Raw genomic sequence first — 16,087 nt, 5'->3', positions numbered from 1 at the left:
GGTTTTTTATTTGTATTTTATTTGTTACCACGAGGTTCATGTGTAACATTCTAAGTATGTAGCAGCATGTATTAATCTGATGGTCACTGAAGTTTGAACACGATCTAAAAGAACTACATTTTTAACCCCCTCCACATTTTATGTGTATGATGTCATTTTTTTAAAGATTTTATTTATTTATTTGACAGAGAGAGACACAGCGAGAGAGGGAACACAAGCAGAGGGAGTGTGAGAGGGAGAAGCAGGCCTCCCGCGGAGCAGGGAGCCCGATGCGGGGCTCGATCCCAGGACCCTGGGATCATGACCTGAGCCGAAGGCAGACGCTTAACGACTGAGCCACCCAGGCGCCCCTGTATGCTGTCATATTTTAAATCTTTTTGTTTTCTGAGTCTCCTTAACTAACTTTTAAGATACAATCATTTTTTTGTGTAAGACTGTTGAATCACAGACCTGTACCTCTGAAACAAATAATACATTATATGTTAAAAAAAAAAAAAGAAGAAGAAGAAGATAGCAGGAAGGGAAAAATGAAGGGGGGGAATCGGGGGGAGACAAACCATGAGAGACGATGGACTCTGAGAAACAAACTGAGGGTTCTAGAGGGGAGGGGGGTGGGGGGATGGGTTAGCCTGGTGATGGATATTAAAGAGGGCATGTATTACATGGAGCACTGGGTGTTATATGCAAACAATGAATCATGGAACACTACATCAAAAACTAATGATGTAATGTATGGAATTAACATAACAATAAAATTTTTTAAAAGATACAATCAATTTTATTACTTTTGTCTTTCAACCTTCATACTCGCTTTATAGGTGGCTGCTCTACTACCTTTACTATATGTGTGCTTTTACTTATGAAATATTTTTCTTTCATAATTTGCTTCTAATAATAGCCTTTTTTTCCCATTTAAAGAAATCCATTTCACATTTCTTTATAAGGCAATTTTAACTTTTGCTTGTCTAGGAAACTCTCTCTCCTTCAACTGTGAATGATAACCTTTCAGGGTACAGTATTCTTGGTTGTAGGTATTTTCCTTTCAGCACTTTGCAGGCCAGAAGAGAGTGGCATTATATATTCAAAATTTCTGCAGAAAAGTCAGCAGATAGACTAATGAGGTTTCCCTTATATGTAACTAGTTGCTTCTCTCTTGTGGATTTTAAAATTCTGGTGTCCTCTTTCATCTTTGACGTTTTAATTATGTCTTTTGGTGTGGACCTCCTTGAGTTCATCTTGTTTGGCACTCTTTCTGTTTCCTGAATCTGGATGTGTTTCATTCCTCAGGCTAGGGAAGTTTTCAGCTATTATTTCTTCAAATAAACTTTCTACCCCTTTCTCTCTACACCTTCTGCGACCCCTATAATGTGAATGTTTGTTTGCTTAATGTTGTCCAAGGGATCTCTTCACCTATCCTCATTTAAATTTTTTTTCTTTTTGCTGCTCAGCTGGGGTGCTTTCCAGTACCCTGTCTTTTAGATTGCCAGTCTGTTTTTCTGCATCCTGTAATCTGTTAATTCCCTCTAATGTATTTTTCATTTTAGTTATTGTATACTTCAACTCTGGTTCTTTTTAATATTTTTTATCTTTGTTGAGGTTCTCACAGAGTTCACCTACTCTTCAATCCACTGGGCATCTTTATGAGCATTACTTTCAACTCTTTATCAGGTAATTTAGTGTCTCCATTTCATTTAGTTGGTTTTTTTCCCCTGAGATTTTGTCTTGATCTTTCATTTGGAGCATATTCCTACATCTCATTTTGTTTGATTTTCTATGTTTCTCTGAATTAAGTGGAATAGCTATTTCTCCTAAACTCGAAGGAATGATTTTGTGTGTGGTTGTTCTCTATGTAGACTGTTTGTACCTGGTAACTTTGGCTGGCTGGCTAAGTCTGTGGCTGGTGTGGGCTTGGGGTCCCTTGGCACTCTGGGCTGGGGCTGCCCAGTAGGATGGCCTGAGGTGAAGTGGGCATGGGCTGGGGCATTACTGGGGTTCTCCACATAGAGGGTGCCCTGAAAGGATAGCTGAAGCTAAAGTGGGTGCCTACTGGTGGGCCTCAGGCTTCTCTGTGCAGAAATTGTCTTGGCAGTACCACTGAAGTTGAAGTGGGCATGGGCAGGGGTAGTCCCATGACTCTCCACCTTGAAGCTGCTCTGGCAGGATAGTGAAGCTGAAATGGGTACATGCTGGGGCAGGGTGGGTCTCAGGGGCAAAACAACTGAAGTTGAAGTGGGTGCAAGCTGGAGTGTTCCAGGGCATTCCATGCAGGGGACATCATGACAGGTGGCTGAAGCTGAAGTGAGTACGAGCTGGGGTATTCTGGTGCACTCCATACATGGAGATCCCTGGTGAGTTGTATGGAGCTGAGGCAGGTAGGGCTGAGATGTCCCAGGGCACCCTGTGCTGGGAGCACCCTGGCAAGTCATCTAAGAGCCAAAGTGTGCATGGAGTGTTCTGGGGTGCTTTGTGCCTGTGTCACCTTGGTGAACTATAGTGAACACTGACCAGGTGCGTCCCAGTGTACACTGAGCTGGGGCTGCTTTGCTGGGACAGCTGGGGCGATGTGGGCTAGGGACCTGGGGCTCACTTAGGCATGGTAGTAGGCCAGCTATGGGACCCAGACCCTGTTCCTGTCTGTGCTATCAAGGTAGAGAGGGAAAGTAAACTCTGGTGCTCACCAGCCCCTCTGATCTGGAGAGATTTTCAGCAACTCCCCTGCTGTTTGGTGGATTTGTGCCTGGATCCTTTATATTCTAGTTGCTCTTTTAAACCATGGCTTTTGTTCTAAGCTGTAGGTACCTGGGTCTTGCATGGGCTAGGTGCCTGGGGCTTACTGAGTGGCAGGTCAGCTATGGCATCTGGACCTTGCTCCTGTCTGTACTATTAAGGTGGAGGGAGAATGTAGAGTGGTGCTGGCCAACCCATCTGACCCAGACAGAATTCCAGCAGCTCTCCTGATGTTTGGCAGGATTATAGGACTGGTTTCTTTATATTTTAGTTGCCCTTTTAAGCCATGGCTTTTTTTCTGTATCTCAGGGCAGACAAATCAGCCCATAGTCCTTCAATACTATGCCTCCCACTGCAGTTGGCAGTGTCAGGGGTGGGGTTCTCCTCATTACCATGTTTCCATCCCTCTTGCTGTTCTCTAGAAGCTGCTCAGTCACCCCTCAGTTCTTCAGGAGGAATGGCTCTAGATAGGTGCTCGTATGTCTGTGGAGGAGGTGTTCAGGGTTTTCCTACATCACCGTCTTGGACTGAAACTGCGTTTTTTTATTTCTCTTTGTGATAGTTCACTGCTATATAAAAACAGCTTGTTTCTGTATGTTGACTTTGTATTCTGTAACTTTACTGAATTTGTTGATTAATTCTAATAGTTTGTGGTGGTTTTGTGGGGGGGGGTTATGGGGGGGGTTGTGTGTGTGTGTGTGTGTGTGTGTGTGTGTGTGTGTGTGTGTACTCTTTAGGATTTTCTATATATCATATCATCCACAAAGATTGTTTTATTTCTCTTGCAGTTTAGATGCCTTTTATTTCTTTTTCTTTCTTTCTTTCTTTTTAAAAAATATTTATTTATTTGACAGAGACACAGCGAGAGAGGGAACACAAGCAGGGGCAGTGGGAGAGGGAGAAGCAGGCTTCCCGCGGAGCAGGGAGCCCGATGGGGGGCTCGATCCCAGGACCCTGGGATCACGACCTGAGCCAAAGACCGATGCTTAATGACTGGGCCACCCAGGCGCCCCTTTTATTTCTTTTTCTTGCCTGATTACTCTGGCTAGGACTTCCTATACTACGTTGAATAGGAGTGGTAAGAATAGGCACCCCTGTCTGATTTCTGTTCTTAGATGAAAAGCTTTTAACCTTTCTCTATTATATTAGTTGTGGGCTTGTTATATATGCCCTTTATTATGTTGAGGTATACTCCTTTTATGCTCAATTTGTTGAGGGTTTATCATGAAAAACATATTTTATCAAATGCTTTTTTGACCTCTCTTGAGATGATCATATTTTTTATCTTTCTGTTAATATGTATCGCATTTACTGATTTGCACATGTTGAATCATCCTTGCATCCCAGAGATAAATCCAGCTTGATCATGATGTATGATCCTTTTAACATGTTGAATTTGGTTTGCTCATCATATTATATTGAGAATTTTTATGCCTATATTCTCCAGGGATATTGGTCTGTAGTTCTTTTTACCTTGTAGTGTCATTACCTGGTTTTGGTATCAGGATAATTCTGGTCTCATAAAAGGAATTTGAGAGTATTTGTCTTCTTCCATTCTTTGGAAGAGTTTGAGAAAAATTGGCATTAATTCTTTAAATGTTTCATGGAATTCACAAGTGAGAATTGGTCCTTGGCTTTTCCGTGTTGGGAGATTTTTGATTACTGATTCAGTCTTCTTGCTCATTATTGTTCTGTTCACATTTCTTTATGATTCAGTCTTGCTAAGTTGTAAATTTCTAGGAATTTATCCACTTCTTGTAGATTATCCAGTTTGTTGGTATATACTTGTTCATAGTAGTCTCCTATGATCTTTGTATTTTTGTGGCCCCGGTTGTAATGTCTCCTTTTTCATTTCTGTTTTAATTTTTTAATTTTTTTAATTTAAATTCAATTAGCCAACATATAGTACATCATTAGTTTTTGGTGTAGTGTTCAGTGATTCATTAGGTGTGTATAACACCCAATGCTCATCATATCACGTGCCCTCCTTAATTCCCATCACCCAGTTACCCTATCCCTCCACCCATCTCCCCTCCAGCAGCCCTCAGTTTGTTTCCTGGAGTCAAGAGTTTCTCATGGTTTCTCTCCCTCTCTGATTTCTTCCCATTCCGTTTTTCCTCCCTTCTCCTATGATCCTCTGCACTATTTCTTATATTCCACATATGAGTGAAACCATATGATAATTGTCTTTCTCTGCTTGACTTATTTCACTTAGTATATCCCCTCCAGTTCCATCCATGTTGATGTAAATGGTAGGTATTCATCCTTTCTGATGACTAATATTCCATTGTATATATGAACCACATCTTCTTTATCCATTTATCTGTTGAAGGACATCTCAGTTCCTTCCACAGTTGGCTATTGTGGACATTGCTGCTATGAACATTGGGGTGCAGGTGCCCCTTCTTTTCACTACATCTACATCTTTGGGGTAAATACCCAGTAGTGCAGTTGCTGGGTCATAGGGTAGCTCTATTTTTAACTTCCTGAGGAACCTGCATACTATTTTCCAGAGTGGCCATACCAGCTGGCATTTCTGTTTTTATTTATTTGAGTCTTTCTTAGTCTAGCAAAGGCTTTGTCAATTTTCTTTATCTTTTCAGAAAAAAAAGTAGCTTTTAGTTTTATTTATCTTTTCTGATATTTTTCTGGCCTCTCTTTCATGTATCTCTGCTTTGATCTTTGTTATTACCTTCCTTCAGCTAACTTTGGGTTTAGTTTCTTGTTTTAGTTTCTTGAGGTGTAAAGTTAGATCGTTTATTTGAAATATTTCTTAATGTAGATGCTGATTTCTATAAACTTCCCCCTCAGAACTGCTTTTTCAGCATCCCAGAAGCTTTGGTATGTTGTATTTCCATTTTCGTTTAAGTTTTTTTTTTTCTATTTCTCTTGATTTCTTCTTCAACCCATTGGCTATTCAGGAAAGCATTTAATTTCTACATGTTTGTAATTTTTCCTTATATCCTCCTGTTATTCTAGTTTCATACAATTGTGGTTAGAAAAGATACTTGGTATGATTTCAGTCTTCTTAAATTTGCAAAGCCATGTTTGTGACCTGTTGTATGATCTTTTATGGAAAATGTTCCATATGCACTTGAGAAGAATATTCTGCTGTTGGGTGAGATATATTCTATATGTCTCTTAGGATCATTTGGTTTAAAGTATGGTTCTTTGATTTTTCTCTTTGGATGATTTATCCATTGTTGAAAGTGGGGTATTGATGTCCCCTGTTATTGTTGCATTTTTTTTAAGATTTATTTATTTTTGTGAGAGAGAGAGAGAGCATGAGCCGATGGGGGGTGCAGCAGTGGGCAGAGGGAGAAGCAGACTCCCCACTGAGCAGGGAGCCCGATGGGGCACTCTGATCCCAGGACCCTGGGATCATGACCTGAGCCAAAGTCAGACGCTTAACCAACTGAGCCACACAGGCGTTCCCCCCCACCCCCCCTTTTTTTGCGTTGTTTTCTATGTCTCTCTTCAGATCTCAGTATTTAATATTTTAGATGCTCTGATGTTGACTGCATACATATTTTCAAGTGTTATTTCTTCTTGATGAATTGACCCTTTCATCATTATATAATGACCTTCTTTATCTCTTGATAGCATTTTTGACTGAAATTGTATTTTGTCTAAATATATTGCGCCCTGCTTTCTTTTGGTTTTCACTGGCCAGGAATATTTTTTTTTCCATCCATTCACTTTATGCCTATGTGTTTCCTTAAAGCTGAAGGGAGTCTATTGTAGGCAGCATATACTTGGGTCATCATCTCCTCCCCCTCGCCTCCCCCTCTATCTCCAACTGTCTCTTCTTCTGGAATTCCAAATATTCAAATTGGTCCCCTTGATGGTATCCCATAGATCACATAAGCTTTCTTCACTCTTTTCGTTCTTTTTTCTTTCTCTCTTCTGACTGGATACTTTCAAAATTCCTGTCCTGATATCACATATTCTTTCTTCTGCTTGATCAACTCTGCTACTGATGTTTTCTATTGCATTTTTAATGTCATTCATTGTATTCTTCAGCTCCAGAATTTATTTATATTTAAAAATTATTCTTATCTCTTTGTTAAAGTTCTGGCATTGTTTATATATCTTTTTCTGGTTTTGTTGAATTGTCTTTCTGTGTTTTCTTGTAGCTCATTGAGTTTCCTTAAACTTGTTTTGGATTATTGGTAAATCCCTAATCTCCACATCTTTGGGTTTGGTTACCAGATTATCATGACCCTTAATTGTGTCATGTTACTTTGATTGTTCATGTTCTTTGAAGCTTTGCATTACTGTCTTTGCATTTGAATTCGAAGTCTCATCCTCTAGTCTTTAGTTACTGTTTTCAGGATTTACCTTCTGTTAGCCCTGGTAGAGTTGCTGACACCATCTCGGATCTTCTGTAGCTATACCTGTCGCATGTTTCTTTCTATCTCTTGTGGCAGAATTCTTAAGCTTGTATGCCTTCTCTGGATCCTAAATACACTAAGCCAAGTACTGACAGCCTCCTTTTTTTCCCCTGTGGTGGCACTAATGCTCGGGTTTGTAGTCTCTCCCTGGCCTGCTGTTTGGCCGACTTCTGTGCGTGCTTACTGGCCATCCGACAAAGCCCACTCACATTGCTATCTGCAGCACATACAGGGAGCTGGCCACAGTGTTGGGGGTGTGGGTGGGCACATGGCATGCCCATGGACCAGTTCTGGGAATCTACAGGTAAGTTGTTCCCTGTGGCTTATGTGCAGACTTCTTAACAGAATCTGGGAAACATTTAGGATCATCATCCCTTTAATGTCTTCTGATATAGTTGTATCTGCGGCTGTCCCCACCTCTTCTTGCCCTCCAGGCATGTAGCTCAGGATTCAGTGCTCTGGATGGGGTAAGACTGAAATGAGTCCCTTTGTCAGTGTCCACCACAGCTGGGGAAACCAGCTGCTCACTTTCACAATCTCCCTTTCCCCTGTAGTATAAATCACAGGTCAAGGAAGATATTTCTTGGCCCTAGGCTGTGCCACCTTGAAAGAGGGTGATGTAGGGAAAGTCAAATTGTTCTTGTCCACTCCAGTGTATCCAAAATCATGGTTTTTCCTCCACCAGAGTGTTGGAAGTTCTCTGTAATTCTGGACTTTCATAAAAGCTCTCTTGTCTGTGAATGATTGCTTAAGTCAGTGTTCTGCAGGGGCTGACAAACTATGGCCTAGAATGTCTGGAGCTGACCCATGGGCCACTACAGGGTCCACAGACAGGACCAAGATTTGTCTGCCTATTACCTGACAAATGGGTAAGACCCTCCCAGATCTTTTGGCATATGGTGCTGGATCTCACAGCTCCCTCAAAGGCACTCTGTGTTTATTCTGTAGATGTATTCTTTATGGTTACCATTGCAATTACATAAAACATCTTAAAGTCATGACAGTCTATTTAAAACTGATTGCTACTTTAATCACATATAAAAACTCCTTGACATCTGTGTCTCATTTTTTGTTTGACACAAATTACCGTTTTATATTGTATGTCCCTTACCATAGATTTATAATTACTTTTTATGCTTTTTAAAAGCTGTATGCTAGGTTTTTAAATTATTTATATACCTACATTATGATACTTCAGGATTCTGTACTTGCCTATATATTTCCCTTTATCAGGGATTTTTATATTTTTGTATGGTTTTGTGTTGCTTTTTATCATCCTTTCACTTCAATTTAAAGGACTCCCTTCAGTACTCCTTGTAGGGCAGGCCCAGTGGTGATGAACTCCCTCAGCCTCTGTTTATCTAGAAAGTCTTCATTTCTCCATTGTTTTTGACAACAGTTTTCCCAGATATAGTATCTTTGGTTAACAGTTGTCCCCCATCCCCAGCATTTTGAATATATAATCCCACTCTCTCCTAACCTGTACGTTTTCTGCTGACAAGTTGCTGATAACCTAATGGGAGCTCTTTTGTATGTGGTTAATCACTTTTCTTTTGCTACTTTCATGATTCTTTGTGAATTTTGATAGTTTGATTATTATATGGTTTAGTATATATCTTTAGATTTTCCTAGAGTTCTTTGAGCTTCTTGAATTTGTATGCCTATTTCCATCCTCAGATTTGACAATTTTTTATCCATTATTTTTCAGATAGACTCTCTGTCCCTTTCTTCCTCTGCTGGGACTCCCATATGTATGTTTTTCTGCTTAATGATGTTCTATAAATCTCTTAGCCTATCTTTACTTTTCTTCATTCTTTTTACCTTTTCTCCTGGCCTTAGTAATTTTGAATGTTGTCTTTGAGTTCACAGATTCTTTCTCATGCCTGATCAAGTCTTCTGTTGAGTTGCTCATATGAATTTTTCAATTCAGGTATTGAATTCTTTAGTTCCAAAATTCCTTTTTGTTTTTGCATCTTTTTCCTGATTTTGTTTAGTTGTCTGTGATTTCATCATTGCTCATAATTATGGTGACTATTTTGAATACTTTGTTTTGTAATTCATATGTCCCTGCTTCCCTAGCATTGGTGTGTGGAGATTTCATTTGTCTTTTGGGCCATGTTTCCCTGTTTCCTTATATGCCTTTTTATCTTATATTGGGTTTCAGATTTATGAAATCTGCCACCTTTTCCACTCTTTGCTGTTTGATTTTGTATAGGGAGGACATTCCCCAGTCACCCTGGTTAGAGATTCTGGAGACCTCTGAATCCCTTTCTGAAATGTATCCTCTCTGGGCTTTTTTGTGTAATCTCCTAATTGAAGAAGTTTGCTCGTTTCTACTGAGGAGCTTCCCCTGATGTCTTTCTCTTGCACTACAGCCACTCTGGTGCTACCAAAAGCTGTGGTACTGGCTCTCTACCCAGTGTATGTCTGTGGTACTGTGCTCTGGTGCACATCAGTTGTCTTTGTTCTCAACTGCCCCCTACTCGTGCCCTGTTCCTGTCCTTAGATTCAAGCAATACAGAAATAGGCCCCTTTAGTAGTTCCACCAAAAGTCAGAACATTGGATTTATGTTCTACTCTTCTCTTTCCCTCCCCAGAGGAAGGTCAAGAGTAGGGAGTACTCTCCCAATTATGTCACACTAGTAGAGGTTGGGCCTCTGGCAAGTGAGTGCCACTAATGTTCCTACAGAGCTTCATTGCAGTTGACATCCTTCTAACCTGAGTTGCAGAAACTTCTTAACTGTTTTTTTGATTTCTCACAGAGGTGACTGGTTTGTGTATTATTGTTAAGTCAGTACCTCCATGAGGGAAAGAGGGTCTGGGGTTTCTCATTTCACCATCTTATTCTGTCACTCTTCTTTGTTAAGTTCTTTTTAGACTCAACTTGGATCATCACCTCAGGCAGCTACTAAGTTAAACCATTGCCACTAGTTGTTTTTTGAGAAGCGCCTGAGGGGAGCTGGGAGCACAGACAGAGCTCTGAATAAGGTCAAATAAAGAGAAGTCAGAATGGATCCTTTCAGGGAACTGCCATACAAGTAAAACAATTCCTTGTGGTTGGGCTATTAGGGAGTTCCAAACCCATTCTATCCCCTCCAGTGGCTACAATGCTGCTGTTTTCACACCCATCATAGTTGTGAGGTTGTTGATTTTCAAGGATATTTCAGGGCTGGCGAGAGGGAGATGTGTAAGGCAAGAAAAAAATGCCACAAAGCTCACTGATCTTACTAATACTCAACAGGTTTTCCTTGAATAAATTGTCTTAGCTATTTGCAAGCCTTTGGTTAATTTCCAGAGTTCTGGAAAAGTAGATTTTCACAATTTTTGCCAGTTCTCATTGCTATTATGGAGGAATGGATTTTCTGAAGGCTACTCCAGCACTCTAGGAGTACTTTTCCATAAAATATCATTTTAATGACCGACCCCTTAACTATTCAACTAGCTGTTCTTTTCATTTTATTGAAAGCAGTGAATTAGTAATGATCTGATCTGCAAAGGGATGTGTCACACTCGTTAGGATCATTCACTTTCTTAGTTATACAGAATTATACCAAAAAGGCTTTACTAAATCCTAGATGCTGACCTCAATTTTTATCCATCCTTTCACTTATAAGTACCTTGTTTAACCCAGTATAATCACCAGAGTTTGAGAAAATCAAATTATTCACAAAAATTATGAAGTGAAATTATTCAATTCTTATTTTCATAAAGAAAGGGAAATCTTTTCTATAATATCGACTCTTTATCATTATTTAGATGGTTTTGAATTCTTCAAAGAAAGAAACATTAGCCATATGCATTTGGATTTTACACTCAAATCTTCAATTCCAATCATTAAAAAATTCACTTCTAGGGCTCCCACTGTCTATTTTCTTAACCCAGTCAGGGTCAGTGACATAATTTGCATGGTCCACGGCAAAATGAAAATGTGGAGCTTTTCCAGAATACAGTTGAAAAGTGCAGGTAAAGGTATAAAAGATTTTTTTAAAAAAGACTTTATTATTTGTAAAATATAAAATATAGTGATACATGAGTAACAACATTTGTTACAACATGTGATGTTACAAATTACAAAGAACAATATTTTAATCCCATAATTTTGTATAACACAATAAATAATAATTTATATCAATGTATATCAATATATAAATATCTTGATCATAACATTTTTAGGGTTCATTTTTCTGCAAATTCATTTGTTAAGCTTATTTTCACTGCATTTTTCAATTAAAGTAACATCAATCGCTCTTGATAAATGTGAGATCACAAATAATTTTTGATAACTTTTAGTTTTAAGAAGGGTCTGCTGATGCAACTGTTACTGATGCTGTTAAGAATTTCTTATAGACCTTAACAGCATTAGGATAAAGTTCTGATAGATTATTTTGAAATATAAATTTGAGTACATCCAGAGCTGGTTATTCTTGAAGAATAATTTTTCTAAAAAGATCTCCTTGCAAATCAGTTTTTTGTAAGTCTGCATTTAGGTTTAAATGTTACACTATATAATGGCATTTTAATATTTCTTCTGATCTTTCCTGTAACTTGTAGAGGTTGTACAAGAAGCTGAAAGTTGGCTTCATGTATTCATGGTTCATATATAATTTAAAATGCCTGTTTATGAACTCTAATGCTATATCTTCAATCACAAGGGAAAACTATTTTATAATTGTCTGTTCGTAAGTGGCCCATTAAAGTTTTTATATGAAAATAGCAGGGGGGAGGGCGTGTAGTTTCTGTGGAATGTGAGGATCTTTACATTTAGTTTCTATTTCCAAGCCTGTGGGTATTTGTTTTGCAATGTTGCAGTGGTTTTCACAAACCAGAAATGCTAAACTCTGAAGAATTCTAATGACTCTCTGGTATAGTTTTATAATGTCTATGTGTACACTTTTATGTTGTGCTAAGTTACTAACAGAGTTGACTGCCTAAGTGGTGGCAGATATTGTTCCAGTGCTCAGGCCAGAGTTGATATCAATGCAGATATTTCAGGATGGGTTCCAGAGATTGATGGGCAAGCTGGCCTCCCACCACGGGCTCCAGTGCCACCCAAAAATGGAATACCTCTGATCCTTTCAGCTGCAGCTGCCTCCTTTGCCATTAATCTGGGCTCAGGTTCTGGTGCAGGAAGTCCCCTCAGAGGCCCCCTGGTACCTTAGACTGCCCCATGTATGTACGTGTGCATGCCTGGTATCCAGGCCAGCTGCACAGTTATGGCAGTGCCTACTGTTGCCTGACTGATCTCTATCACATTTCATTGTCCCATTGGACTTCACTTACAAAACACAACTTCAAATATAAAAATTATTAAGAATTTCAAGATTGTGATAGCAGAGCATTAAACCAAACCTTTGAGAGCAGGGCCCTATACAAGTTCATAGGTTACATGCCCATGAAACCACTCCTGAACCCAGGAGTTCTCAACCAAGGGTGATTTTGCCCATCAGGGGGGTGGCTACCTTGGGTTCTAATAATGGACAGTTCCAATTGAGCCCCTGAAAGCAAGAGTAACAAGACACATTAGCACCAAAAATAGGGCCCCACCCAGGTTTGGCACTTTTAGGTACAGAGGGGCACCTCCTCCCCTTTGTAGAGTGGTTCTCCAGTAGAATCTCCTCGGAGACTCCAGTGCTGGGCAGTTCCTACACCTGCTTTCAGGTTACTCTCCTTCACTGGGCAGGACAGCCAACTTGAATAGTAGGAGAAGGAGTGGTAACAGCAACGGACTTGGAAATTGCCCAGTTGGGACTTTGTTGCTCAAGTACTCCAAGATGGGTTTGGTTTAGGGGGAAATGGGAGGTGCTCTGCTGCACACAGTCATTCAAGCATCCAAGTTGTTGGCAGCTCTAATATGCTCAGCTGGCCTCAAGGTCACTGCAGGTGCTAACATCCAGTGCCAAAAGGGAGGCCTACACCTAGCCCAGGGCCAAATTCCATTGGCCAGAACTCAGGAATATGGCCTACCTAAGTACACAGGGGCTGGGAAGTGTAGTCTAAGTCCGTGTACAAGATGAAGAGGAAATTGTTTTGGCGTTCAGCTGCCAGTCTCTGCCACAAGAAATTCACAAAATGGGAGACTTGCAGTAAAATGTGTATAATGTGTCCCCAGGCCTTCTAAGATAGACATGTCCATGGGAACACCTGGTCAGTTGAGGCCGACTGCCTTAAAAGGCCACTTTCCAGCTGTGATTCCTTGTGCTTGATAACGTTTGGTTCACTTTACAGCTTCTGTTCTGGGAAGAGCACATATGGAGCATCTAGCATCAAACAAGTGCCAAGCTGGCTAACATTTCTCGGTGTAAATGATCGAGTTGGCTTGCGTGTACTTGGTGTGAACAGTTGCTTACAGTTAAACTGATCACCAGTGTTCTCTGTATGTACAGATCAGAAATGTCAAATTCAGAAGTATGGAGGTAAAAGGAGCATTGAGATCATTCTAACCCACCTGCCTCACATTAAAAAAAAAAAATTCCACATTATAAATGGTGAATACAGCATTAAATATTCAGTACCAGAGGCTCATTTAAAATGGTCTTCTGTGTAATTTATAGTCTTACACCAAACCACGTGATAGGACAAATTTTGGTAAATTTCAATCTGATTTTTTATGGCAAGGAGGAGAATATGAGTATCAGGCAATAATCCTTCCCTATCTTATTTTGTCAATATTTTAGAGAAAGAAGCTGGAGTGGTTGTTGAAAGACGGCACCTAGGCGATTGACCCAAGGCTTACAGGTAGTGTGTCTGGAGTCATCCTAGCTAATACCTGATGTTGTGACATAATCATTAAAAACACCCCTTTTCGCTCTCAAAAGAGTTCCGGTTTGGACACTGAATTATATAGGAACCCTATGACCAGGAAGCAGTATGTTTATGTGGCCACCAGTGTTCAAGGTCTGGTTTGCACCTTTGCAGAACCAGCAGGTCAGGGTTGTCAGGACACTTGGGCTGATCCAGGATGGGAGGAAGCTGATTCTCACCAAGGAAATCACAGGAGATGGATGCTTAAACCAGAACGCTGAATTTTTAACTTATTATGAAGACTGCCAAGCAGAGTGGAAACAAATGTGGGTTTGTTAGTGTGTTCTCTCCCTTGAAGAATGGTCTCCTCAGAAAGCCAATTTTCATGATCATTATTCTTGCGGATGAGGAAGTTCAAGGTGACCAGCGTTAGCTGGAGGAGCTGCTGTAATTCGCAAGACATGTTTCAGTACTTCGTACCCACAGAAGGTATATCCTTTGTCCTACCACGAGCTTTCCTTTATAACCAGGAAAGTGGCCTTGGTTCTCTTTCCAAGGAGTTATTTGGGGTAAGCATCAGCTATGGATAAAGAATAGGGATGTGTGGTTCCAACTAACCCCTAATACTAAGTCTCAAGTTCCCTCATCCACTTGCAAGGCCAGTCAGGGCGAGTGGCAGTGGCAGATACCCCCTGATGCCTAAGGTTCAGCCAGAAGCAGCCTTCTCCTTTCTTTCCTTGCTGGCGACATTGGAGGTGGCAGAGATCCTAAATATTCTTGAGTGTATTTAGTGTGAATCTTGCCCCCAGCCACCACCCCAGTTCCCAGTAGACAGTAGACACAAGGGCCAGGAGAGGGTTAAAATCCATTTTATTAATGGATTGGAGAACACAGCTGGGATCTGACACCCAGGTGAGGGCTTCTTCTGTCCTCTCGGAAGTGACGACAGCTGAGCCCACTGGGCGGGGCTTGCCAGACTTACCCACCCATCACAGACCGAGGCTGGAAGGTGGAGAGCCGAGTCCTGGCTGGGCCCACCACGGGCAGGTCCTGCTGGGTCTGTTTACTGCATGTAGACTGGAAGCCCAAAAGCAGGTCCAAGAGAAAGAGAGAGAGAGAGAAGAAGCAGGAGGACAAGTAAGCAGGGACCTTTAGTACATGATCTCCACCCAGTAGAGAAAGATGGCCCAAAGAGTCTCAAACTCATCAACCACAACCATCCCGAGGTCACCTCAGAGGTGGAAGCTTCTCCCCAATACTTTCCTTCCAGGCTGGCATGTGGTTAGCAGAGATTTTCCCTACTTGGCTAAGCAAAGAATGGAGGAATAAGGAAAAGGGTTTCTCCCAAGAGGTGAGGTTGGGTCAGGAGCCTGGACCGCTCAAGGAGTAAGTAGCCAAGGGTCACTTCATGTGAACCTTCCAGTCTGCAGACACTAAGCCAAACAATGGTGCTGGCTACAGCTGCTGGAGCTGGGACTGTAGGTCCCTAAGTCACCTCATGCCTGAATAATAACCACAGAATTATTTTTCTTGCCTGTACTCTACAGCCTGGACCTCTGACGACTGCTGAGTAAGAACTTGACAGACCACTCCACCACAGCCTACCCCGCAAGGTGGGTGAAATGGATGAAGGTGATCAAAAGGTACAAACTTGCAGTTTTAATAAGTTCTGGCTGGAGATGCAATATACAACATTGGGGACTCTAGTTAACAATCCTGTAATTGTATTGAAAGTTGCTAAGAGAGTAGATCTTAAAAGTTCTCATCATAAGAAAAAAATTTTGTGATTCTGTGAGGTGAAGGATATTGACTCAACTTTTCATGCGATCATTTCACAACACATACAGATACCTAATCATGTTGTATACCTAAAACTAATACAATTTTATGTCAATTATAGCTCAGTAAAACAGAGATTGACAGACTTAAGAGGCCACCACAGCTGAGGTACAATTTGGCTTGACATCGTGGTGTTCCTCCTGTTAGAGAGGGCTCCTTTTGCTTCATTCGCAGTAACACCTTCTGAGTTAGCAGTCAGGGCTGGAGTTGTTAGCTTTGTGATAAACCAAAGCAGTAGGCCTTTCAGGCCATGCTGTTTGGAGGGGAAGACAAGAGTGGAAGAATAAGGTTCTTCCAGGGTCCATGAACAGATCAAAGTTTCATGGCAAGTGTGGGAGAGTTGAGTCTGATGTAGCTCTCCCTGGCACAGGAAAGCAGCCTTTTCT

General features: G+C 40.9%; 1 protein-coding gene and 1 long non-coding RNA gene across 3 annotated transcripts in view; one reads left to right on the top strand and one right to left on the bottom strand.

Annotated features, from left to right (window-relative positions):
* The window catches only part of LOC113934988, a 113,042-nt gene that overhangs the window by 58,688 nt on the left and 38,267 nt on the right, over positions 1-16,087 (top strand). The window contains exons 2-3 of one of the 2 annotated variants that reach the window (XR_003523849.1): positions 13,796-13,856; positions 15,410-15,475. This is a non-coding gene — a long non-coding RNA (uncharacterized LOC113934988). Of the gene's footprint in view, positions 1-13,795; positions 13,857-15,409; positions 15,506-16,087 lie in introns of both variants that reach the window. The other variant, XR_003523848.1, reaches the window with a different exon arrangement.
* Positions 14,716-16,087, bottom strand: part of FRMD3 (FERM domain containing 3) — a 299,838-nt gene continuing 298,466 nt past the window's right edge. Inside the window, exon 15 of the mRNA XM_027616659.2 lies at positions 14,716-14,939. Coding sequence (XP_027472460.2) covers positions 14,926-14,939 — 14 coding nt within the window. The 3' untranslated portion in view covers positions 14,716-14,925. The remainder of the gene's footprint in view (positions 14,940-16,087) is intronic.

This window comes from Zalophus californianus, chromosome 13 (genome assembly GCF_009762305.2).
Source record: "Zalophus californianus isolate mZalCal1 chromosome 13, mZalCal1.pri.v2, whole genome shotgun sequence".
In the NCBI taxonomy this organism is placed as follows: domain Eukaryota; kingdom Metazoa; phylum Chordata; class Mammalia; order Carnivora; family Otariidae; genus Zalophus; species Zalophus californianus.
Note: the sequence above shows the minus strand (reverse complement) of the source record. Positions and strands in the feature narration are given on the sequence as shown.